This window comes from Nerophis ophidion, linkage group LG16, assembly GCF_033978795.1.
Source record: "Nerophis ophidion isolate RoL-2023_Sa linkage group LG16, RoL_Noph_v1.0, whole genome shotgun sequence".
NCBI lineage: Eukaryota > Metazoa > Chordata > Actinopteri > Syngnathiformes > Syngnathidae > Nerophis > Nerophis ophidion.
In genome coordinates, this window is record NC_084626.1 from 42,938,467 (window position 1) to 42,966,434 (window position 27,968).

The 27,968-nt window shown below is 41.5% G+C and overlaps 1 protein-coding gene across 2 annotated transcripts in view; it reads right to left on the reverse strand.

The window, feature by feature from the left end:
• The window catches only part of LOC133535427 (ataxin-7), a 127,633-nt gene that overhangs the window by 33,691 nt on the left and 65,974 nt on the right, over nt 1-27,968 (reverse strand). For both annotated transcript variants that reach the window (XM_061875259.1, XM_061875258.1), the window contains exon 5: nt 23,309-23,413. In XM_061875259.1, coding sequence (XP_061731243.1) covers nt 23,309-23,413 — 105 coding nt within the window. The remainder of the gene's footprint in view (nt 1-23,308; nt 23,414-27,968) is intronic.

Below are 27,968 nucleotides of genomic sequence, written 5' to 3' on the forward strand. Positions count from 1 at the left end.
CTGCTGCAAGATCATTATTATGAAAATATGACCGAGAGGAAGGCGAGAAACACTTTTTATTTCAACAGACTCTCGCGCCGTACCTTCCGTCAAAACTCTAAAGGCCGACTGCACATTTCCTATCTTCACAATAAAAGCCCTGCTTCATGCTGCCTGCGCTAACTAAATACAGAGTCTCGGAAAACTGGCGTGCACAAGCGATCCTTCAGAAAGCTGCGTGCAGACTCTTATTTTGTTAGCGCAGGCAGCATGAAGCAGGGCTTTTATTGTGAAGATAGGAAATGTGCAGTCGGCCTTTAGAGTTTTGACGGAAGGGACGGCGCGACAGTCTGTTGAAATAAAAAGTGTTTCTCGCCTTCCTCTCTGTCATTTTTTCATAATAATGAACTGGCAGCAGGCAGCGTCATCTCACAAGACCCTCGGGTGCCCTGAATGTCAATCAAGCAAGCTACGGAATTTGCCGCCAATGTTTTTCTTGTAAAGTGTATGGAAGCTGGATGAATTAGATGCCAAAAACCAACCACTTTCATGTGGTATTGGACAGAAAGGACAACTTTTTTTCTCCTCCATTTGAAAATGTGGGCGTTATCATCATTACTGTCTGATTCCAATCAATGCAAGTCATCAGAATCAGGTAATACACCAACTTATATTCTTGTCTTCGTGAAAGAAAGACATCTATATGTGTTACACATGCTTGTATTATCATTAAACACATTTAAGTTGTTTACAAAAATGTCTCTTTCATAAATAAATAAATATAAATGATATATATAAATGAGGTAGATCCCCTCGAGTTGGTCAATTGAAAAGTAGCTCGCCTGCAGAAAAAGTGTGGGCACCCCTGGTCTAGAGAGTATAATCTAGAAATCAGCGTTCAAGACCATGTAAAGTGTTGGGAAACATGAGAAGACAGATTGATGATCTGTGACGACGGTTGAGAAACTTGAGATCCCCAAAGTAATACCATCCAAGTCTTACCAGTGCTTAAGATGCTGTTTTTGCTGACTCTTCTATTTTAGATCAAATAGCTCATATGATAGTAATACAAGTTAAAGGAAAACTGCATTTTTTTTTGCCATTCGTTCACAATCTGTCTTTTTTATAGATGATAAACAAATGCTTGGAAGATGCGGCTAAAAGGAGTTACCGTTGTAGCCTTCAAAACCCTCTAAAACAGGGGTCGGCAACCTTTACCACTCTAAGAGCCAATTTGACCCGTTTCACAAAATAAAGAAAGCAATGGGAGCCACAAAACTCTTTTCAAATTTAAAATGAAATAAAACTGCTTACAGAGGTTTTTTTTGCTTTGTGCTATGTATAAACCAGGGGTCTCGGACACACGGGCCGCACCTTAATATGCAATTTTAATGTTAGTGTGGCCCGCAAGTTTTAATATGAATGCCGCTTGACAACATCACACTTACCAACCCACCCAATTTTTCCGGGAGACTCCCGAAGATCAGAGCAACTATTCTCGCAAATGGCTGCTGATTGTCACCCAAACAACAATAAGGTCGGGCTATAATGGCGTTGCCTTTAGCGCCCTCTACAGCCTGTACAAATAGCTTGCCGGCCCAGTCGCATGTTTTATATGGGTTCCTTGAACACCTGTGAGTGACTGCAAGGCATACTTGTTCAACAGCCATACAGGTTACACTGAGGGTTGGGATATAAACAACATTAACACAGTTACTAATATGCGCTACACTAGGAACCCACACCAAACAAGAATGAAAAACACATATCCGGAGAACATTCGCACTGTAACACAATATAAACACAACAGAACAAAAACCCAGAATCCTATGCACCCGTAACTCTTCTAGGCGTCGGTTGAGGTGGGCGGGGTTTGGTGCTAGCTGGAGTGTATAATGTAGCCCGGAAAAGTTAGGGATGCATAGGATTCTGGGTATTTGTTCTGTTGTGTTTATGTTGTGGTACAGTGCGAATGTTTTCCCGAATGTGTTTGTCATTCTTGTTTGGTGTGGGTTCACAGTGTGGCGCATATTAGTAAGAGTGTTAAAGTTGTTTATATCACAACCCTCAGTGTAACCTGTATGGCTGTTGACCAAGTATGCCTTGCAGTCACTTACATATGATGACAGAAGCCGCATGTTACGTGTAGCCGGCCGGCACGCAGATTGGCATGGTGTTTAAAAGGGCGCGACGACATGTTGTAAAGGACATTAAGGGAAATGCAATCACGGCACGCCCTTACCAATGTTGTCCGGGTGTAAATCGGATATTGTTAGGCCTGAGTGATTACTGGGAGAGGCACTGATACGCGGAAAAATCGGTGAGGTCGGCAAGTATGCAGCTGAGCCACATCAGACTGATCAAAGAGCCGGGGGTTGCTGACCTCTGCTCTAAAACAACGTCAAAACCCTCCATCAACTATTTATATACACACTGCAAGTATATTGCAAAAAAATATAAACGCAACACTTGTGTTTTTGCTCCCATTTTTCCCCGAGTTCAACTCAAAGATCTAAAACGTCCACTATAGACACAAAATACCTATTCATCTCAAATATTGTTCACAAATCTGTCTAAATCTGTTTTAGTGAGCATTTATTATTTGCCAAGATATTCCATCCTACCTCAAAGGTGTGGTATATCACTGTGCTGATTCAACATGTTAATTAATGCACAGGTGTGCCTTAGGCTGCGCACAAAAATGTAATTGGGGGTTGAATTAGGGCTGGGCGATATGGCCTTTTATTAATATCTCCATATTTTTAGGCCATGTCACGATACACGATACATATCTCCATATTTTGCCTTAGCCTTGAATGAACACTTGATGCATATAATCACAGCAGTATGATGATTCTATGTGTCTACATTCAAACATTCTTCTTCATACTGCATTAATATACTGTATGCTCATTTTAAACTTTCATGCAGAGAGGGAAATCACAACTAAGTCAATTTAGGAAACGTGTATTTATTAAACAGTTATCAAGCAGTGGCACAAACAGGAAGTGCAAGATTGACATTTTAAAAGAAGCTATTAGTACAATATGTGTGCGATGATGTCACTAAGATGACATATCAAAACAACACTAAATTAAAGTGCACTTTTTGTACAGAACGCCACTACAATAGTTAAAAACAAATAAAGTGCACTTTTGTGCATGATGCCACACTGTGAACCCACACCAAACAAGAATGACAAACACATTTCGGGAGAACATCCGCACCGTAACACATAATAAACACAACAGAACAAACACCCAAAATCCCTTGCAGCACTAACTCTTCCGGAACGCCTTAATATACACCTCCTAACTTCCCCCACGCACACCTCAACCCCGCCGAAAAGGCATTGAAGCTTAGGGACGGCTATGCAGAACGAAACTAAAACTGAACTGGCTACTAAGTAAACACTTTGTTTTGGAAATTACATAAACACTTTTTTTGGGAAATTACATGAATAGGTTGATTGGCAACACTAAATTGGCCCTAGTGTGTGAGTGTGAATGTTGTCTGTCTATCTGTGTTGGCCCTGTGATGCGGTGGCGACTTGTCCAGGGTGTACCCCGCCTTCCGCCCGATTGTAGCTGAGATAGGCGCCAGCGCCCCCCGCGACCCCGAAAGGGAATAAGCGGTAGGAAATGGATGGATGGATGGATGAATATCTGTGCCATTGCTTAATAACTGTGTAATAAATACAGTTTTGGTCAAATGACTTCGTTGTGATTTCCCTCTCTGCATGAATTTTTAAAAGTAACATATATTAATGCAGTATGAAGAAGAATGTTTTAATGTAGACACATAGAATCATCATACTGCTGTGATTATATGCATCAAGTGTTCATTCAAGGCTAAGGCAAAATATGGAGATATATATGGTGTATTGTAGGGATGCACCGATTAATCGGTAACCGAATATATTCGGCCGAATATGGCAAAAAAAAGCCACATTCGGCCTTCGGTGGAATGAGTTAAATGCAAGGCCGAATAGTGGCGTGTGACGCAATGACGCAATTTTTTGACGCGGTGACGCAATCAACCAACGTGCAGTGACCAGGCGCCTTTGGAAAAATGTCAGCAGTGTGGAGATATTTTAAAGTGTCGGAAAGTGACAAAAGTATTGCAGTTTGCAACGAATAATCAGCCAAACTGTCTCGAGGAGGTGCCTCGTGGCCGACGTCCTTGAGAGGACGAAAATGTTTGCGACTGACAGTGCCAAAGCAAACGGAATTACAAAGAAGGTAATGGAGTTTATGGCTTTGGATGATCAACCGTTTAGTGTTGTAGAGGACATTGGCTTTCGGAGACTCATGGAGCACATTGAGCCCCGTTACACGATACCGAGCAGACAGTATTTCTCTGATGTGTGCTCTTTACATTGTGTGTGTGCTGTTTACATTATTAGCCTGTTGTGTAGGCTACCTGTATAAGTGTATGAGGTTACAAGCACACACTTAATTGAGATTTACTTGAGCTTTCTGTTTACATTATTAGTATATCTACTGTGGCTAAGCAGACTTTAGCCAAAAGGACAATAATTCATTTGTTGTGGGTTCATCCACTTTAATGCATTTTATTTATTTTTTTGGAATGCATGTTTTTTTTTAAGGCCTAATATAAATGAAAACCTTTGTGCTCTTTTTGTAAAGTAAAGGCTACTGGAATATTAAAAAAATGTCAATATTCAATAAAAATGTACTTTATTTAAAAAAACATGTCTAAAAATGTATTGTAGGCTGTTTATGCAATATAACATTTTTGGGGCAAAACTGCATTCGGGGCGGTATAGCTCGGTTGGTAGAGTGTCCGTGCCAGCAACTTGAGGGTTCCAGGTTCGATGCCAGCTTCTGCCATCCTAGTCACTGCCGTTGTGTCTTTGGGCAAGACACTTTACCCACCTGCTCCCAGTGCCACCCACACTGCTTTAAATGTAACGGAGATATTGGGTTTCACTATGTAAAATGCTTTGAGTCACTAGAGAAAAAGCACTATAGAAATATATAAAAAACAAAACAAAAAAAAATTCATTCATTATTCGGTATTCAGTATTCGGCCTTCGGCCAAGCTTTTAAATTTTATTCGGCTTCGGCTTCGGCCACAAATTTTCATTTCGGTGCATCCCTAGTGTATTGCGATATGGCCTAAAAATATTAAGATATTAAAAAAAGGCAACATCACCCAGCCCCACTTTAATATAACTATGACATATGTTCATGTTCTGACTTCAACCCTTACTAAAATGCTTGCTGCTTTGAAATCTCCGCAGACTTTGAGACAAATAATACATGTATTCATTAAACTCCCACAAGTTCAAAAACAAACTCCTTATGTTGCTCTTCAGACTTATGAGGTTTCATATTCGTATTTCAAACAAGGACACAACTCCACACTGAATTCTAAATACATTAAATCCGTATAAGGAGAGTATACAGCACATTTTTGTGAGTTATAAACAGGTGTCCATGATAGAGAACGGCAGCTCACATTGTGTTATGATACCTCCCTCTTGTGGCTGAGCAAAAACTGTGGCAGCAAAATACTCTTTCCCAATTAAAGTTAAGGCGACTCGGTAAAGAATCTGGGTATTATCTTCGACCTAACTCTCTCCTTTGAGTCACACATTAAAAGCGTTACTAAAACAGCCTTCTTTCATCTCCGTAATATCGCTAAAATTCGCTCCATTCTGTCTACTAAAGACGCAGAGATCATTATCCATGCGTTTGTTACGTCTCGTCTCGATTACTCTTAACGTATTATTTTCGGGTCTCCCCATGTCTAGCATTAAAAGATTACAGTTGGTACAAAATGCGGCTGCTAGACCTTTGACAAGAACAAGAAAGTTTGATCACATTACGCCTGTACTGGCTCACCTGCACTGGCTTCCTGTGCACTTAAGATGTGACTTTAAGGTTTTACTACTTACGTATAAAATACTACACGGTCTAGCTCCAGTCTATCTTGCCGATTGTATTGTACCATATGTCCCGGCAAGAAATCTGCGTTCAAAGGACTCCGGCTTATTAGTGATTCCCAAAGCCCAAAAAAAGTCTGCGGGCTATAGAGCTTTTTAATTTCGGGCTCCAGTACTCTGGAATGCCCTCCCGGTAACAGTTCGAGATGCCACCTCAGTAGAAGCATTTAAGTCTCACCTTAAAACTCATTTGTATACTCTAGCCTTTAAATAGACTCCCTTTTTAGACCAGCTGATCTGCCGTTTCTTTTCTTTTTCTTCTATGTCCCACTCTCCTTTGTGGAGGGGGTCCGGTCCGATCCGGTGGCCATGTACTGCTTGCCTGTGTATCGGCTGGGGACATCTCTGCGCTGCTGATCCGCCTCCGCTTGGGATGGTTTCCTGCTGGCTCCGCTGTGAACGGGACTCTCGCTGCTGTGTTGGATCCGCTTTGGACTGGACTCTCGCGACTGTGTTGGATCCATTATGGATCGAACTTTCACAGTATCATGTTAGACCCGCTCGACATCCATTGCTTTCCTCCTCTCCAAGGTTCTCATAGTCATCATTGTCACCGACGTCCCACTGGGTGTGAGTTTTCCTTGCCCTTATGTGGGCCTACCGAGGATGTCGTAGTGGTTTGTGCAGCCCTTTGAGACACTAGTGATTTTTAGGGCTATATAAGTAAAGATTGATTGATTGATTGATTGATTGATTGAAAAAGCATGTTTAAATTTGGTTACGGTAGTGCTTCTCATTTATTACTTGTCATGCCCCCTTGGGGACCAACATTTTTTCACGCACCTCCTAAATTGAAATATGATTGAGAACTTGAACCACTCTATGAGTTGCTGACACCACCACCTACATGCCACCGAGCAATCAGTAGTCATGTGTTACACTTTTTTAGTTCCTCAAGGTTCCTCTTTTTTTCATCATTTGGTCAACTGGTTGCACGCACATTCAGTTATAAAAAAAACCTATGAGAGCCTCACATTTTTGCAGCAGATTCTAAAAAACAGTAGAGTGCGGTCATAGAGATGATCATTGACTAACTATTTTGCATATTGTTGTTGCTCAGCCAGGGCTGGGCGATATGGCCTTTTATTAATATCTCCATATTTTTAAGCCATATCGCAATACACCATATATATCTCCATATTTTGCCTTAGCCTTGAATGAACACTTGATGCATATAATCACAGCAGTATGATGATTCTATGTGTCTACATTCAAACATTCTTCTTCATACTGCATTAATATATGCTACTTTTAAACTTTCATGCAGAGAGGGAAGTCACAACTAAGTCAAATTAGCAAAAGTGTATTTATCAAACAGTTATTAGTGGCACAAACATTCATGTCATTTCCAAAACTGAAGGTGCAAGATTGTCAGACATTTCAAAACAGGGGTCACCAACCTTTTTGAAACCAAGAGCTACTTCTTGGGTACTGATTAATGCGAAGGGCTACCAGTTTGATACACACTTAAATGAATTGCCAGAAATAGCCAATTTGCTCAATTTACCTTTAATAAATAAACTATATATTTTTTAAAAAAAAGGGTATTTCTGTCTGTCATTCCGTCGTACATTTTTTTTCCTTTTATGGAAGGTTTTTTGTACAGAATAAATTATGAAAAAAACACTTAATTGAACGGTTTAAAAGGGGAGGAAACACGAAAAAAATAAAGATTACATTTTGAAACATAGTTTATCTCCAATTTGGACTCTTTTAAATTCAACGTTCAACCGAAAAATATGAAGAGAAAAACTAGCTAATTCAAATCTTTTTGAAAAATTTAAAAAAGAATTTATGGAACATCATTAGTAATTCTTCCTGATTAAGATTAATTTTAGAATTTTGATGACATGTTCTAAATAGGTTAAAATCCAATCTGCACTTTGTTAGAACATACAACAAATTGGACCAAGCTATATTTCTAACAAAGACAAATCATTATTTCTTCTAGATTTTCTAGAACAAAAATATTAAAAGAAATTCAAAAGACTTTGAAATAAGATTTAAATTTGATTCTGCAGATTTTCTAGATTTAGTGTATTTTTCGGAGTATAAGTCGCAGTTTTTTTCATAGTTTGGCCAGGGGTGCGACTTATACTGAGGAGTGACTTATGTGTGAAATTATTAACACATTACCGTAAAATATCAAATAATATTTTTTAGCTCATTCACGTAAGAGACGAGATGTATAAGAATTAATCGGATTTAGCGATTAGGAGTGACAGATTGTTTGGTAAAGGTATAGCATGTTCTATATCAGGGGCGCTCACACTTTTTCTGCAGGTGAGCTATTTTTCAATTGACCAAGTCGAGGAGATCTACCTCATTCCTATTTATAATTTATATTTATTTATTTATGAAAGAGACATTTTTGTTAACAAGTTAATGGTGTTTAATGATAATACAAGCAAGTTTAACACACATAGATTCCTTTCTTTCATGAACACAAGAATATAAGTTGGTGTATTACCTGATTCTGATGACTTGCATTGATTGGAATTAGACAGTGGTGCTGATAACGTCCGCATTTTCAAATGGAGGAAAAAAAAAGTCCTCCTTTCTGTCCAATACCACATGAAAGTGGTTGGATTTGGCATCTCATTTGTCCAACTTGCATACTCGTTTTTAAACACTTTGTTATGAGAGCAGCATATGTGTGTGGCCCTTCAATGTCTGGCAGCAGGTGAGTGACGTCAGTGAGTGTGCGGGTGGGCAAGCAAGTGAGAAAGCGGTCGCTTAGGGCGGGGGAGAAATACATTGGCATCAAACTCCGTAGCTTGCTAGCTTGTGCACGCTAGCTTTCTGAGACTCTTATTTTGTTAGCACAGGCAGGATGAAACAGGTCTCTTTTATGGTGAAGACAGGAACTGTGCAGTCGGTCTTTAGAGTTTTGACAGTAGGTACGGAGTCTCTAGAAATAAAATGTGTTTCTCTGCGTCCGCCCTGTTAGTGATTTTTTTCTTAAATATGAGCTCGCAGCAGCCAGCGTCATCTCACAAGATCCTCGGGTGCCGAGAATGTCAAACAACTGACGAAAGTGAAGTCTTGGTATGATTGATGATTGCTCATTTTTATGTATATTTTTTAATGCCTGGCTTGAGATCGACTGACACGCCCTCCGAGATCGACCAGTCGATCGCAATCGACGTAATGCCCACCCCTGTTTTATATGTTAGTTATTTTAATAACTCTTACATAATATGTTATGTTAACATACCAGGCACCTTCTCAGTTGGTTATTTATGCCTCATATAACGTACACTTATTCAGCCTGTTGTTCACTATTCTTTATTTATTTTAAATTGCCTTTCAAATGTCTATTCTTGGTGTTGGGTTTTATAAAATAAATTTCCCCCAAAAATGCCTCTTATACTCCAGTGCGACTTATATATGTTTTTCCTTCTTTAATATGCATTTTTCGGCAGGTGCGACTTAAACTCCGAAAAATGCGGTACCAGAATACTTTTATTTTTTATTTTAATCATATTAAGTTTGAAGGAATATTTCACAAATATTCTTTGTCGAAAAAAAAAGAAGCTAAAATGAAGAATTAAATTAAAATGTATTTATTATTCTTTACAATAAAAAAATTCAAAATACTTGAACATTGATTTAAATTGTCAGGAAAGAAGAGGAAGGAATTTAAAAGGTAAAAAGGTATATGTCTTTAAAAATCCTAAAGTCCTTTTTAAGGTTGTATTTTTTCTATAAAATTATCTTTCTGAAAGTTATAAGAAGCAAAGTAAAAAAATAAATGAATTTATTTAAACAAGTGAAGACAAAGTCTTTAAAATATTTAAAATATCTACTTGAGTTTTGTCTCTCTTAGAATTAAAAATGTCAAGCAAAGCGAGGCCAGCTTGCTAGTAAATAAATAAAATTTAAAAAATAGAGGCAGCTCGCTGGTAAGTGCTGCTATTTGAGCTATTTTTAGAACAGGCCAGCGGGCGACTCATCTGGTCCTTACGGGCGACCTGGTGCCCACGGGCACTGCGTTGGTGACCCCTGATTTAAAACAAGCTATTAGTGCACTTTTGTGCATGGTGTCACTAAGATGACATATCATAACAACACTAAACTAAAGTGCACTTTTTGTGCAGAACGCCACTACAATAGTTTAAAACAAATAAAGTGCACTTTTGTGCATGATGTCACACAAGATATTTCAATAAGTGTCAAATAAAAATTAGTTTCGTAACAGGAAATCAAACAGTGCATGTCCTTCGTTATGTGGTAGGTTACTACGGACGTTATTCAATTCTGTTAACTATTTTTTTCATACGTAATGGTTGCTTCGGCATTTTGTGGGTATGGCACCAAATTGACATGCAGTTTTAAGCACTCTTCATTATCTAGCGAGGAACATTTCAAATGATGCTACAAATTAGCAGTGGGTGCTACTTTTTGTAGCAACGCTTTTGCCGCATACTTGTTCGACATCTTCCCGCTTGAAGCCAAACCACCGCCAGACGATGGATCCTGTGCGGTTTTTCTTAGGAATTAATTATTCCTTTATTTTTTACCAGATTGGCATCTTCTTTCTCTTGTATTACCACTCGCACCACTCCGCAAGCATCACAGCTAATGTTACCCATGCTGCTACCTCTTATGCGAGGGCGTATGACGCAACAGTATGTGAAGCATGTAAGGTGTGCTTGTCTGTGAGAAGGAGAGACAGGAAAGAGTGATAAAAGCCTGCAGTGTAATGCCTGCAGCTAAAAGTAACTGTGAGAACGTATACTCGAATATCACGATATAGTCATATTCTATATCGGACAGAGACGAACCCACGATATATCAAGTATATCGACATATCGCCCAGCCTTAGTCTGATGGACCCGTTGCATTTTGTGGCTTTTAATGCCTCACAATCAAACACTTTTATGTGAAAATACCGAACATATGTTTACCTTATCCCAAAAAACATCTGTTCAGTATTTTACATAAAATTGTTTGATTGTGAGGCATTAAAAGCCACAAAATGCAACGGGTCCATCAGACCCACAAACGCTGGCTGAGTAACAACACAATGAACGTCGCACGGAAAATTTCTCTGCCAGTTTCTGCATCCCACAGGGATTCTTCTTTTGTGTTTCTGCACTTGCGGTTCCCACACAAGGCTGCAACATTGTTTGTCAACACTGGCTGCTCTCATTTTCTCGCACATTTGACCTACAATCTGTCCTCCCCCTGTCTAGGCCTGCTGAGTAACAACAATATGAATGTTGCAAGGAAAATTTCTCTGCAAGTTTCTGCATCCCACAGGGATTCTTCTTTTGTGTTTCTGCACCTGCGGTTCCCACACAAGGCAGCAATATTGTTTGTCAACACTGTCTGCTCTCATTTTCTCGCACATTTGACCTCCAATTTGTCCTCCCTCTGTCTAGGCCTGCTGTGTGTGTGTGTGTGTGTGTGTGTGTGTGTGTGTGTGTGTGTGTGTGTGTGTGTGTGTGTGTGTGTGTGTGTGTGTGTGTGTGTGGGTGGGTGGGTGGGGGGGCTGGGGGCTGGGTTATGGTGCGTGGTCATTAAATATGTATTCTGATATATGTTCTTCACAGAAATTGAGCCAAAGTCAGTGAGTCTCAGTTTGAAAAATGTATTAATTGTATAATTTTTCTTTGAATAAAAATGGAAAACGGGTCGCACAGACCCGAACACCACAATAGCACAAAATCAATTGACCAAAGTGAAATTTATATGGGGGAGGACGCTGCTTATCCGAAATATATATAAAATAAGACTAATAGTCAAGGGCAATGTCCATAGCTTTCTGGAAATGTGGCCTCAAAAAAATTTGAGTTTAATATCCCTGTTTTAGAATGTTAAAGATTTAAATAATTTATTTGAACATACACCTCTTACATATTAAACTCAACTCAGCATTCGGATTCCTCGTCTGTGCATTAAAAAAAGTTGTATATCACTTGTAGCACGGACAACTGTATCAAATATTATCAGGGGAGTTGAGTTATGCATGTGGGAACATAAACACAAGTATGTGCTGCCTTCTCAGGTTCATGTGTTAAAAACGTTAAGTAGTTAAGAGAAAATGGTAAAGGGAGAAGAGAAATATTCCCACAGTAGTATGCAGAAGTGAGAAATGTTCCCATGAGCAAGGCAGCCGTGTCAGTGTCATACACATGCTTACTATTCAACTACTTGCAAAGTAGTGATTTCTATGTTCAATGCATCCCTTATTTTTCCGGTCTATAAGCCGCAACTTTTTTCCAACGCTTTGAACTTCGGGGCCTATAAAACGGTGAGGCTAATTTATTGATTATTCTTCGCGAAACGGCCATAATGTTTTGTATTCAACAAAAAGTTTTCATAGTACACCGACAGAGACACTGAAAAGGTGTGTTATTGTTTGTGCTAGGCGCCAACTTTTGGACGAGTTCGCTCACTGCAGGTGCTGCGGGTTGAAAATGCACTTCCTGTTTCGTTCCTTGACCCGGAAGTATCCCTGTCCATAGCGATATCATTCTTCATCCATCACTGCAAGCAACGTTAAAGATGGCGGCGCCCGGACGGGCTGCGACACTGCGGTGCTCTTGCTAAAGATGGAACATTTGGCGGAAATGCCGGACAGTTCTGCAGACTTCATGGCTGGCTCGCATCGTGGTCACTCCGTGATCACGTACGACCGCCAGACACTTCTGGATATGGACATATCGGGCCGTTTTGGACTGATAGACGCGGGCGTGCTAAACATGCTAACTAGCATGGGGATACGTCGGCGGCTACATCCAGCGGCCTGTGAAGCAGCGGAGTCTAGTAGCAGCGGGGGCCGTCTACGGAGCAGACGCCAGCGGTGTGATCGGAAACGCGGATGTCGAGCGGGGCTAAAAACAAAGCAGAAGGCTAATCCCCACAGTACACCACTTCCCTCCACCCTGAAGACGGATTTAAATGGAAAATGCGAGACTACTGGTCTGGGTAAGGAGTCAGTTAAATTAGAACAAGTTTTTTCTGCTTTGAGTGTTTCAGAGTTGGACATGTGTTTTACTGAGGTGGCTAACTATGATGCGTGCAGTTTATCAAAGCAACAAACAAACAATCGGAAAATCCCCGTTACTGAGGAGGCTAACCATGATGCGTGCAGTTTATCAAAGCAACAATCAAACAATCGGAACATTCCCGTCGTATCAATTCCTAGATATGGTCGTAATTATACTGAATGCACTGGGCATAATAAACACAACATTATTAATATTGCTACTACGGATAATTTGATCAAAAATTCCCTAAAACAGCCCACTACCTATAATGTAGGTTTTTTAAACATAAGATCATTGTCTCCCAAAACGTTGTTAGTTAATGATATCATCAGAGACAACAATCTTAACGTCATCGGTCTCAGCGAAACCTGGCTTAAACCAAACGACTTTTTTGCGCTAAATGAGGCATGTCCTCCTAACTTTACACATGCGCATATTGCCCGTCCGCTTAAAAGGGGTGGGGGGGTCGCACTAATATACAACGAAAACTTTAACCTTAGTCCTAACATAAATAATAAATATAAATCGTTTGAGGTGCTTACTATGAGGTCTGTCACACCGCTGCCTCTACACCTGGCTGTTATCTACCGCCCCCCAGGGCCCTGTTCGGACTTTATCAATGAATTCTCAGAGTTCGTTGCTGATCTAGTGACACACGCCGATAATATAATCATAATGGGGGACTTTAATATCCACATGAATACCCCATCGGACCCACCGTGCGTAGCGCTCCAGAGTATAATTGATAGCTGTGGTCTCACACAAATAATAAATGAACCCACGCATCGCAACGGTAATACGATAGACCTAGTGCTTGTCAGGGGTATCACCGCTTCCAAAGTTACGATACTCCCGTATACTAAAGTATTGTCCGATCATTACCTTATAAAATTCGAGGTTCAGACGCATGTTCGTCAAACTAATAATAATAACTGCTATAGCAGCCGCAACATTAATACGGCCACAACGACAACTCTTGCTGACCTACTGCCCTCGGTAATGGCACCATTCCCAAAGTATGTGGGCTCTATTGATAACCTCACTAACAACTTTAACGACGCCCTGCGCGAAACCATTGATAACATAGCACCGCTAAAGTTAAAAAAGGCTCCAAAAAAGCGCACCCCGTGGTTTACAGAAGAAACTAGAGCTCAGAAATTATTATGCAGAAAGCTGGAACGCAAATGGCGCACGACTAAACTTGAGGTGCACCATCAAGCATTTAGTGATGGTTTAATAACTTATAAACGCATGCTTACCTTAGCTAAAGCTAATTATTACTCAAATCTCATCCACCGTAATAAAAACGATCCTAAATTTTTGTTTAGTACGGTAGCATCGCTAACCCAACAAGGGACTCCTTCCAGTAGCTCCACCCACTCAGCTGATGACTTTATGCAATTCTTTAGTAAGAAAATTGAAGTCATTAGAAAGGAGATTAAAGACAATGCGTCCCAGCTACAACGGGGTTCTATTAACACTGACACGATTGTATATACGGCGGATACTGCCCTCCAAAATAGTTTCTCTCGTTTTGAGGAAATAACATTAGAGGAATTGTTACAACGTGTAAATGGAATAAAACAAACAACATGTTTACTTGACCCTCTTCCTGGGAAACTGATCAAGGAGCTCTTTGTATTATTAGGTCCATCAGTGCTAAATATTATAAACTTATCACTTTCCTCGGGCACTGTTCCCCTAGCATTCAAAAAAGCGGTTATTCATCCTCTTCTTAAAAGACCTAACCTCGATCCTGACCTCATGGTAAACTACCGACCGGTGTCTCACCTTCCCTTTATTTCAAAAATCCTCGAAAAAATTGTTGCGGAGCAGTTAAATGAACACTTAGCGTCTAACAATCTATGTGAAACCTTTCAATCCGGTTTCAGGGCAAATCACTCGACGGAGACAGCCCTCGCAAAAATGACTAATGATCTATTGCTAACGATGGATTCTGATGCGTCATCTATGTTGCTGCTCCTCGATCTTAGCACTGCTTTCGATACCGTCGATCATAATATTTTATTAGAACGTATCAAAACACGAATCGGTATGTCAGACTTAGCCCTGTCTTGGTTTAACTCTTATCTTACTGATAGGATGCAGTGTGTCTCCCATAACAATGTGACCTCGGACTACGTTAAGGTAACGTGTGGAGTTCCCCAGGGTTCGGTCCTTGGCCCTGCACTCTTCAGCATCTACATGCTGCCGCTAGGTGACATCATACGCAAATACGGTGTTAGCTTTCACTGTTATGCTGATGACACCCAACTCTACATGCCCCTAAAGCTGACCAACACGCCGGATTGTAGTCAGCTGGAGGCGTGTCTTAATGAAATTAAACAATGGATGTCCGCTAACTTTTTGCAACTCAACGCCAAAAAAACGGAAATGCTGATTATCGGTCCTGCTAGACACCGAACTCTATTTAATAATACAACTCTAACATTTGACAACCAAACAATTAAACAAGGCGACACGGTAAAGAATCTGGGTATTATCTTCGACCCAACTCTCTCCTTTGAGGCACACATTAAAAGCGTTACTAAAACGGCCTTCTTTCATCTCCGTAATATCGCTAAAATTCGCTCCATTCTGTCCACTAAAGACGCTGAGATCATTATCCATGCGTTTGTTACGTCTCGCCTCGACTACTGTAACGTATTATTTTCGGGTCTCCCCATGTCTAGCATTAAAAGATTACAGTTGGTACAAAATGCGGCTGCTAGACTTTTGACAAGAACAAGAAAGTTTGATCACATTACGCCTGTACTGGCTCACCTGCACTGGCTTCCTGTGCACTTAAGATGTGACTTTAAGGTTTTACTACTTACGTATAAAATACTACACGGTCTAGCTCCATCCTATCTTGCCGATTGTATTGTACCATATGTCCCGGCAAGAAATCTGCGTTCAAAGGACTCCGGCTTGTTAGTGATTCCCAAAGCCCAAAAAAAGTCTGCGGGCTATAGAGCGTTTTCCGTTCGGGCTCCAGTACTCTGGAATGCCCTCCCGGTAACAGTTCGAGATACCACCTCAGTAGAAGCATTTAAGTCTCACCTTAAAACTCATTTGTATACTGTAGCCTTTAAATAGACTCCCTTTTTAGACCAGTTGATCTGCTGTTTCTTTTCTTTTTCTTCTATGTCCCACTCTCCCCTGTGGAGGGGGTCCGGTCCGATCCGGTGGCCATGTACTGCTTGCCTGTGTATCGGCTGGGGACATCTCTGCACTGCTGATCCGCCTCCGCTTGGGATGGTTTCCTGCTGGCTCCGCTGTGAACGGGACTCTCTCTGCTGAGTTGGACCCGCTTTGGACTGGACTCTTGCGACTGTGTTGGATCCATTGTGGATTGAACTTTCACAGTATCATGTTAGACCCGCTCGACATCCATTGCTTTCCTCCTCTCTAAGGTTCTCATAGTCATTATTGTCACCGACGTCGCACTGGGTGTGAGTTTTCCTTGCCCTTATGTGGGCCTACCGAGGATGTCGTGGTGGTTTGTGCAGCCCTTTGAGACACTAGTGATTTAGGGCTATATAAGTAAACATTGATTGATTGATTGATTGATAAATGGGTTGTACTTGTATAGCGCTTTTCTACCTTCAAGGTAGGGCCGGGCGATATATCGATATACTCGATATATCGCGGGTTTGTCTCTGTGCGATATAGAAAATGACTATATCGTGATATTCGAGTATACGTTCTCACGCAGTTGCTTTTAGCTGCGGGCATTACACTACAGGCTCTTCTCACTCTTTCTTGTCTTTCCTTCTCACAGAGACATAAAACAAGCGCACCTTCTTACATACGTCACATACGTATACGTCCTCGCGATGCAGAGAGGAAGCAGCATGGGTAATGTTAGCTGTGGTGCGAGATGTAATACAAGAGAAAGAAGGTGCGAATCTGGTAACAGATGAAGGAAGAATTAATTCCCAAGAAAAACAGCAGGGGGTCCATCGTCTGGCAGTGGTTTTGGCTTCAAGCGGGAAGATGTTGAACGGACAGTAAAGGCCCTAATATAATGCCTTGGGGGACTCCAAAGCTTACTGAGAGGGTGGGACACGGTGCCGTTTGCTGCTAGCGGGGTGTATAAAATAGTCAGAAATTGTCATGGATACAAAGGATTCTGGGTATTTGTTATGTTGCGTTTATGTTGTGTTACTGGGAGGGTGTCCTCCCGAAATGTGTTTGTCATTCTTGTTTGGTGTGGCTTCACAGCGTGGCCCATATTACTAAGAGTGTTAAAATTGTTTATATCACAACCATTAGTGTACTCTGTGTCACCCAGTATGCCTTGCAGTCGCGTGCGTGTTGCTGCGGAAGCCACATACAACATGTTGTTGGACTGACAAGCGGAGCGTACATGTTGTAGAGGGTGACAAAGTCAATGACTTCATAGCACGCCCTAATACTTATTATCTGGGTGACTGCCGGTAGTCATTCTAGAACAGGGGTGCCCACACTTTTTCTGCAGGCGAGCTACTTTTCAATTGACCAACTCGAGGGGGATCTACCTCATTTATATATATCATTTATATTTATTTATTTATGAAAGAGACATTTTTGTAAACAAGTTAAATGTGTTTAATGATAATACAAGCATGTGTAACACATATGGATGTCTTTCTTTCACGAAGACAAGAATATAAGTTGGTGTATTACCTGATTCTGATGACTTGCATTGATTGGAATCAGACAGTAATGATGATAACGCCCACATTTTCAAATGGAGGAGAAAAAAAAGTTGTCCTTTCTGTACAATACCACATGAAAGTGGTTGGTTTTTGGCATCTAATTCATCCAGCTTCCATACACTTTACAAGAAAAACATTGGCGGCAAATTCCGTAGCTTGCTTGATTGACATTCACGGCACCCGAGGGTCTTGTGAGATGACGCTGGCTGCTGCAAGATCATTATTATGAAAATATGACCGAGAAGAAGGCGAGAAACACTTTTTATTTCAACGGACTCTCGCGCCGTACCTTCCGTCAAAACTCTAAAGGCCGACTGCACATTTCCTATTTTCACAATAAAAGCCCTGCTTCATGCTGCCTGCGCTAACTAAATACAGAGTCTCGGAAAACTGGCGTCCACAAGCGATCCCTCAGAAAGCTGGCGTGCACATCACTTGTGCACGCCAGCTTTCTGAGGGATCGCTTGTGCACGCCAGCTTTCTGAGGGATCGCTTGTGGACGCCAGTTTTCCGAGACTCTGTATTTAGTTAGCGCAGGCAGCATGAAGCAGGGCTTTTATTGTGAAAATAGGAAATGTGCAGTCGGCCTTTAGAGCTTTGACGGAAGGGACGGCGCGAAAGTGTGTTGAAATAAAAAGTGTTTCTCGCCTTCCTCTCCGTCATTTTTTCATAATAATGAACTGGCAGCAGCCAGCGTCATCTCACAAGACCCTCCGGTACCGTGAATGTCATTTAAGTGACGTCTTGGTGAAGATTGATGATCACTAATTTTTAGGTCTATTTTTTTTAAAAGCCTGGCTCGAGATCGACTGACACACCCCCCGCGGTCGACTGGTAGCTCGCGATCGACGTAATGGGCACCCCTGTTCTAGAGAATATAAGCGTCTCCTATTGTCACCTACTGTCTTCTTCGCTTTGTGACACGGGTCTTATATGGCTCTTTGAATGGCAAAGGATACCGATCCAAGAACCATGTTTATCAAATATTTCCGGATGATTCAACCGCCACCCGCCCGAATCTAATTAAAATCAATTTTTTCGTCATGTCACCCGCCCGACCCGCGGTTTATCCGCGGACGAGACCGCAAACCGCGCATCTCTAGTATACGCCCTCACGGAGCAGAGAGGTAGCAGCATGGGTAACGTTAGCTGTGATGCTTGCGGAGCCGTGCGACTGGTAATACAAGAGTAAGAAGGTGTGAATCTGGTAACAAATGAAGGAAGAATTAATTCCCAAGAAAAACAGCCGGGGTCCATCGTCTGGCGGTGGTTTGGTTTCAAGTGGGAATATGTCGATTAGCATTACTGCTAATATGTTGCATCATTTGAACCCGCTAGAGTTCAGTGCCACACCAACAAAATGCCGAGGCAACCATTTCCACATAAACACCGTATGAAAAAAAAATAGTCAACAGAAGGAGATAACGTCCGCAGGAACCTACCACATAGTGAAGGACATACACTATTTGATTTCCTTTTATGCAGCTCATTTTTATTTGACTGTTATTGAAATATCTTGTGTGACATCATGCACAAAAGTGCACTTTATTAGTTTTAAACTATTGTAATGGCGTTCTGTACAAAAAGTGCACTTTAATTTTGATATGTCATCTTAGTGACATCATGCACAAAAGTGCACTCATAGCTTGTTTTGAAATGTCTGACAATTTTGAACTTTCTGTTTTGAAATGACATGTTTGTGCCACTGCTTAATAACTGTTTAATAAATACACTTTTGCTAAATTGACTTGTGATTTCCCTCTCTGCATGAAAGTTTAAAAGTAACATATATTAATACAAAGGATTCTGGGTATGTGTTATGTTGCGTTTATGTTGCGTTACTGGGAGGGTGTCCTCCCGAAATGTGTTTGTCATTCTTGTTTGGTGTGGCTTCACAGCGTGGCCCATATTACTAAGAGTGTTAAAAAAATTTTTTACCTTGTTTCTACCTTGAAGGTAGAAAAGCGCTATACAAGTACAACCCATTTATCATTTAATGAAGAATGTTTTAATGTAGACACATAGAATCATCATACTGCTGTGATTATATTCATCAAGTGTTTACCAGGAACCCTCAGGTTGCTGGCACGGCCACTCTCACAACCGCGCCACGCCGTCCCCGTTTCTAAGTTTTACAATATACTCCAAACAATTCATACTTACTAAACCGTCCCGTGTGTGATGTCGGTAGGAGTGCTTTCTTGCATATTTGTACGTGCTATCGTAATGTATTCAAGTTAGCGTTGTTAGCATTAACGAACATGCCAACAAAATGTCTGTGTTAGTATTATTAACTTACAAAGGCATCCATTCATCCATTTTCTACCGCTTATTCCTTTTCGGGGTCAGCTACAATTGGGCGGAAAAGGCGTACACCCTGGACAAGTCGCCAACTCATCGCAGTAACTTACAAAGGCATTTTTTCTGTATTGTTTCAGTTTTTGAAATTCACCAAAACATCACAGTGGAGTTTTTGAGTCTTACAAAGGCATTCTTTCTGTATTGTTTCATCCATCCATCCATCCATTTTCTACCACTTATTCCCTTTTGGGGTAGCGGGGGGCGCTGGCGCCTATCTCAGCTACAATCGGGCGGAAGGCGGGGTACACCCTGGACAAGTCGCCACCTCATCAGTTTTTGGAAATTCACCAAAACATCACAGTAGAGTTTTTGAGTCTTCCGCAGTGACGATTAGTTCTGTTTTGTTTGACCAGCCGTTTAATTGCTGTGTTACAGGCACCAATTGCAAACAATTAAGGTATGTAAATAAACTTGTATCAAATGTTTCATACCTGTTTATACATGCAACTTAAGTGTGGCTAATATTTGTTGTTTTCCTTCAAAAATGTAGTGGGTGCTGCTTCAATGCTGGTGCGCTCTATAGCCCGGAAAATACCTGGAGAATCTCAGCAAATATACACAATGTGTTGTTCATTAGTATATATTAGGGTTGTACGGTATACTGGTACTTGTATAGTACAGCGATACTAATGAATCATATTCGGTACTATACCACCGCTAAAAAGTATTGGTGGTATCAGCCAAAACTAGTGTAAATTATCATACAAGAATGAGTGATTATTATATTTTAACTACAGATGTCCGATAATGGCTTTTTTGCCAATATCTGATATTCCGATATTGTCCAACTCTTAATTACCGATTCCGATATCAACCGATAGTGATATATACAGTCGTGGAATCCACACATTAAAATGCCTAATTTTGTTGTGATGCCCCGCTGGATGCATTAAACAATGTAATAAGGTTTTCCAAAATAAATCAACTCAAGTTATGGAAAAAAATGCCAACATGGCACTGCCATATTTATTATTGAAGTCAAAAAGTCCATTATTTTTTTTAACATGCTTCATAACAGCAGCCTGGAATTTGGGACATGCTCTCCCTGAGAGAGCATGAGGAGGTTGAGGGGAGCAGGGTTGAGGCGGGGGCAGGGAGTGAGGGTGGTGGGTGGTTAGCGGGGGATATATATGGTAGTGTTCCGGAAAAGTTAGTGCTGCCAGGGGTTCTGGGTATTTGTTCTGTTGTGTTTATGTTGTGTTGCGGTGCGGATGTTCTCCCGAAATGTGTTTGTCATTCTTGTTTGGTGTGGGTTCACAGTGTGGCGCATATTTGTAACAGTGTTAAAGTTGTTTATACAGCCACCCTCAGTGTGACCTATATGGCTGTTGACCAAGTATGTTTGCAATCACTTGTCTGTGTAAAAAGCCGTAGATATTACATGATTGGGCCAGCATGCAAAGGCAGTACCTTCAAGGTTTATCGGCGCTCTGTACTTCTCCCTACGTCTGTGTACCACTCCGTTCAGCGGCGTTTTAAAAAGTCATACATTTTACTTTTTGAAACCGATAATTTCCGATATTACATTTTACAGTATTTATCGGCAGTCCGATATTATCTAACATCTCTAATTTTAACAGAAGTGTAGATGGAACATGTTTAAAGAGAAAGTAAGCAGATATTAACAGTGAATGAACAAGTGGATTAATAATTCATTTTCTACCACTTATGCTTAATAATGTTGACAAAATAATGTAATGGAAAGTGACAAAATGTCAGCAGCTGAATTAGGAGCCTATGTTTGTTTACTTACTACTGGAAGACAAGTTGTCTTGTCCATCCATCATCCATCCATCCATCATCTTCCGCTTATCCGAGGTCGGGTCGCGGGGGCAACAGCCTAAGCAGGGAGACCCAGACTTCCCTCTCCCCAGCCACTTCGTCTAGCTCTTCCCGGGGGATCCCGAGGCGTTCTCAGGCCAGCCGGGAGACATAGTCTTCCCAACGTGTCCTGGGTCTTCCCCGTGGGCTCCTACCGGTTGGACGTGCCCTAAACACCTCCCTAGGGAGGCGTTCGGGTGGCATTCTGACCGGATGCCCGAACCACCTCATCTGGCTCCTTTCCATGTGAAGGAGCAGCGGCTTTACTTTGAGTTCCTCCCGGATGGCAGAGCTTCTCACCCTATCTCTAAGGGAGAGACCCGCCACATGGCGGAGGAAACTCATTTCGGCCGCTTGTACCCGTGATCTTATCCTTTCGGTCATGACCCAAAGCTCATGACCATAGGTGAGGATGGGAACGTAGATCGACCGGTAAATTGAGAGCTTTGCCTTCCGGCTCAGCTTCTTCTTCACCACAACGGATCGGTACAACGTCCGCATTACTGAAGACGCCGCACCGATCCGCCTGTCGATCTCACGATCCACTCTTCCCTCACTCGTGAACAAGACTCCTAGGTACTTGAACTCCTCCACTTGGGGCAGGGTCTCCTCCCCAACCCAGAGATGGCATTCCACCCTTTTCCGGGCGAGAACCATGGACTCGGACTTGGAGGTGCTGATTCTCATTCCGGTCGCTTCACACTCGGCTGCGAACCGATCCAGCGAGAGCTGAAGATCCCGGTCAGATGAAGCCATCAGGACCACATCATCTGCAAAAAGCAGAGACCTAATCCTGCGGTCACCAAACCGGAACCCCTCAACGCCTTGACTGCGCCTAGAAATTATGTCCATAAAAGTTATGAACAGAATCGGTGACAAAGGACAGCCTTGGCGGAGTCCAACCCTCACTGGAAATGTGTTCGACTTACTGCCGGCAATGCGGACCAAGCTCTGGCACTGATCGTACAGGGATCGGACCGCCACAATAAGACAGTCCGATACCCCATACTCTCTGAGCACTCCCCACAGGACTTCCCGAGGGACACGGTCGAATGCCTTCTCCAAGTCCAAAAAGCACATGTAGACTGGTTGGGCAAACTCCCATGCACCCTCAAGAACCCTGCCGAGAGTATAGAGCTGGTCGACAGTTCCACGACCAGGACGAAAACCACACTATTCCTCCTGAATCCGAGGTTTGACTATCCGGCGTAGCCTCCTCTCCAGTACACCTGAATAAACCTTACCGGGAAGGTAACTACATACAAGTAGTTGTCTTGTATGTTCCATATTTTATTTAAGGACAAACTTGCAATAAGAAACACGTGTTTAATGTACCGTAAGATTTTTTGTTAAACTGAAGCCAATAATGCAATTTTTGTGGTCCCCTTTGTTTAGAAAAGTATCAAAAAGTACCGAAAAACATGTTATCGAGACAATACTAGTATATATGCAAATAGAATTTCTGCAGCACTTACCATAATGTGCTTGGAAGGCTTGGGGCTTGACGACTTGACTACAGTGGCTGCACATCACCAGGTAGAAGTCGTCTTGAGCGGGATACTGGCCAAATATGGACATATCTGTGCACAGGAGGGGTAAATCTGATGATTACGGTACAAGTCATGGGGGAAAGCTACTACACAACATCTGTGTTAACAAATACAGCACACTGTACAGTGAAATATGAAACAATGAATCTAAGAAGAATTGATTCAGGATGCACCATTTTCTTTTCACAGCCTATACATAAATGCAAATATGATAACAGTCAACACAAATATGCAAGACTCCCAAGCACTTTGCTGCGTTCATCGCTGAGTACACTATGATAAGAAGCAGCTTGGTAGTGATCCAAAGGTTGCCTGTTGTCAAATAACTTTTTTTTTTTATCTAGTTCTGTTCCTTCCTGGTTATGACTCATGACAGTATTTTGTATTGTAATCCAGCTTCAATTCATACTTTTGCAAACACATTGCAGGGTCTTGTGGAATATTTTTTCTCATGTGTTCATTTGAAAACAGGCCTTTGCCGTCCGGGATTGATTGATTGAAACTTTTATTAGTAGATTGCACAGTACAGTACATATTCTGTACAATTGACCACTAATTGGTAACACCCGAATACGTTTTTCAACTTGTTTAAGTCGGGGTCCACGTTAATTAATTAATGGTACAAATATATACTATCAGCATAATACAGTCATCACACAAGTTAATCATCAGAGTATATACATTGAATTATTTACATTATTTACAATCCGGGGGGTGGGTTAGGTTTGGTTGATATCAGCACTTCAGTCATCAACAATTATATCATCTGAGAAATGTACATTGAAACAGTGTAGGTCTGACTTGGTAGGATATGTACAGCAAGTAGTGGACATACTGAGCTCAGAAAGCATAAGAACAAGTATATACATTTGATTACCATATTTCCTTAAATTGCCGCCGGGCATATAGTATGCGCCTGCCTTGAATTACTGCCGGGTCAAACTCGCTTCGTAAAATAATTAGCGCATGCTTAGTATTACCGCCGGGTCAAACTTGTGACGTCACGAGTGACACTTCCCCCGTCATCATTTTCAAAACGGAGGAGGCTGATTTCAATACCGGAAATTTGAAATTGCATAAAGGGAAGAAGATTAAGAGCTATTCAGTAGGATTTAAGGTCCAAGCTATTGACTGTCTATGCGACGTCAAGGCTTGGTTAGCCCAGAATTTTTTAATAATGAATGAGGGAAAAACGGAAATTTTAGTTTTTGGTCCGGCCCTCACTGACTTGGGACCATCGCAAAATGATGTGCGTCCCAAAGTCACCAGCCTTGGCGTCACTATAGACAGCCATTTTAAACTAGACAAATAAGTCAATGGCGTTTTAAAATCGTGTGTTTATCACCTTTGTCTTTTAGTAAAGGTTAAACCGTTTTTATCTTTTAACCTTTTTGAACAAGTCGTGCATGCTTTTATTTCAAGTCGCCTGGACTACTGCAATGCACTTTATGCTGGCATTAGCCAAAAAGCTCTCTCCCGGTTGCAGTTAGTCCAGAACGCGGCAGCAGGACTTTTAACAGGGGCCAGGAAACGCCAGCATATAACCCCAATTCTTCAGAGTTTGCACTGGCTCCCTGTTCATTTTAGAATTGATTTTAAAACATTGCTGTTTGTTTTTAAATCTTTACATGGACTGGCACCTCAATATATCTCGGACCTCATCCAAATTTACATTCCTGCGCGCGCTCTGAGGTCCGAGAGCCAGTTCCAGCTCGTGGTGCCCAAGACCAGACTTAAGACCAGGGGAGACAGGGCCTTCTCTGTGGTCGGCCCTAAGTTCTGGAACACTCTGCCCCTCCATGTTCAAACTGCTTCCACAGTGGAGTGTCTTAAGTCTCGTCTTAAGACCCACTTTTATTCTTTGGCTTTTAACACTACGTGAGTTGTGTGCTCCTCTGTGTTTTTTATACACTTTGATTTCTATTTTACTGTTTTAATTGATTTTACCCTTTAGAATAGTTTTTAATCATATTTGTTTTTATTGGTTTTATATTTATTTATTTTTTGTTTTTATTCAGTCATTGGTGGAGCATAATATATATATATATATATATTTTATTTTTATTTTATTTTATTTATTTATTTATTTATTTTACAAGTGTTTTTAACATGGCTGTGCAGCACTTTGGAAACGTTATTGTTGTTTAAATGTGCTATATAAATAAAGTGGATTGGATTGAATACCAGTATGCTAAAAAGAACATTAAGCAGCTGTTTTATTAATATACTGTAGCTGCGTGTGTCAATTAAAGAATCCTTCTTGCGACTACTCGGCTGCAGAAAAAGTGACAACGAGTGACGTGATATGTGCTGGGACGGATATGACGCGGTGGGGTGAACGACGGACCTTTTAGGATGTAACACCACTACTCCTATGCTGGTTACGTAAACAACCGGGCTGAAATAAAGCATGTTCCAGTCCTAAATACCCAGTGTATTATTTATACAATAACACTTCATGGTGGCAGTGGTGGGATAAAGAGATCACCCACGGAGCAGAACGGGAGGGGGAGTGGACCGAGGATAATTCTGTCGCTGACGTGAGGAGCCGAGTTAACTGATAGCAGCGGTCTGATAGCAGTTTTCTAAACTGGACTTTCAATCGAAGCAGGGGGTAATAAAGGAAGATTTCCATCGAGACAGAGACGTTTAAAACTGAAGAAAGATAAGGAAGACTTCTATAAACAAGTTATCGATGCTTTTGATCAGAAGGAGCTGGCATGGACTTAATTTATAAATAAAGGTGTGTTTTTTTTATTAAATGTGCTTTTCATGATGCTATCCTTACATCACACTCAAATTTTTACTGCATGCCTTTGGTAAGTACCGGAGTGAGAAGAGGTTTTAAAATAATTGGCGCATGCTTACCTTTACTGCATGCCTTTGGTAAGCAGCGGAGTGAGAAGAGGTTTTTAATTAATTAGCGCAATTCAAGGAAATACGGTATTTACAATCCGGGGAGGTGGCATGTGGAGGGTGTTAGTTTAGGGTTGAAGTTGCCTGGAGGTGTTCTTTTAGTGAGGTTTTGAAGGAGGCTAGGGATGCAGTTTCTTTACACATCTTGGAAGTGCATTCCATACTGATGTGGCATAGAAGGAGAATGAGCTAAGATCTTTGTTAGATTGGAATCTGGGTTTAACGTGGTTTGTGGAGCTCCCCCTGGTGTTGTGGTTATGGCGGTCATTTATGTTAAGGAAGTAGTTTGACATCTACTTCGGTATCAGGGAGGTGTAGCGGACTTTATAGACTAGGCTCAGTGCAAGTTGTTTTACTTTGTCCTCCACCCTGAGCCAGCCCACTTTGGAGAAGTGGGTAGGAGTGAGCTGTGATCTGGGGTGGAGGTCTAGAAGTAACCTGACTGGCTTGTTCTGGGATGTTTGGAGTCTAGATTTGAGGGTTTTGGAGGTGCTAGGGTAGCAGGAGGTGCAAGCGTAATGGAAAAAGGATTGAATGATTTTCCTTTTGTTGACCAAAGAGGAGATTCGGTAGAGAAATCTCGTTCGTTGGTTGACCTTTTTGATTACCATGGTTGCCATTTTATCACAGGAAAGATTAGCCTATAGAAATGGAACCTAGGTAGGTGACCTCATCTTTCCTGGTGATAACAATGTCACCCACTTTAATAGTGAAGTCATTGACTTTCTTAAGGTTGATGTGGGACCCAAATAGGATGGATTCCGTTTTACCTAAGTGTATGGATAGCTTGTTGTCAGCGAGCCAGGTGGAAATTCTACAGAGTTCAGCACTTTGAATTTTTTCCTCCTGTTACTTCTCCTTGCCGGATACCAGCAGGGCCGAGTTATCCGCAAACAGGAACAATTCACAGTTGCATGCTGATGACATGTCGTTTACGTATATTAGGAACAGTAAAGGCCCTAATATACTGCCTTGGGGGACTCCACGGCTTACTAAGAGAGGGGGGGGGGGGACCCGGTGCCGTTCACCTCTACCACCTGTTTCCTCCCCTCCAAGTAATATTGCATCCAGCTCGATGAGGTTTTATCAAATCCGATTGCTCTGAGCTTAGGTCTGGGCGATATATTAATATACTCGATATATCACGGGTTTGTCTCTGTGCAATATAGAAAATGACTATATCGTGATATTCGAGTATACGTTCTCACGCAGTTGCTTTTAGCTGCGGGCATTACACTCCAGGCTATTCCCATTCTGTTGTCTCTCCTTCTCACCGGCAGCAAGCGCACCTTCTTACATACGTCACATACGTATACGCCCTCACTGAGCAGAGAGTTAGCGGCATGGGTAACGTTAGCTGTGATGCTAGCGGAGCCTTGCGAGTGGTAATACGAGAGAAAGTAGGTGCGAATCTGATAACAAATGAAGGAATAATTAATTCCCAAGAAAAACAGCAGGGGGTCCATCGTCTGGCGGTGCAAGTGGGTATATGTCAAATAGACAACCGTAATTTGTCAAGTGTGGGGCAAAAGCGTTGCTACAAAAAGTAGCATTACTGCTAATATGTAGCATCATTTAAAAAGTCACCTGCTAGAGAATGAAGAGTGCTTACTCTGAATGTCAACATCTCCATTCAATGCCACACGCCTTAGCTATCAAAATGCCGAGG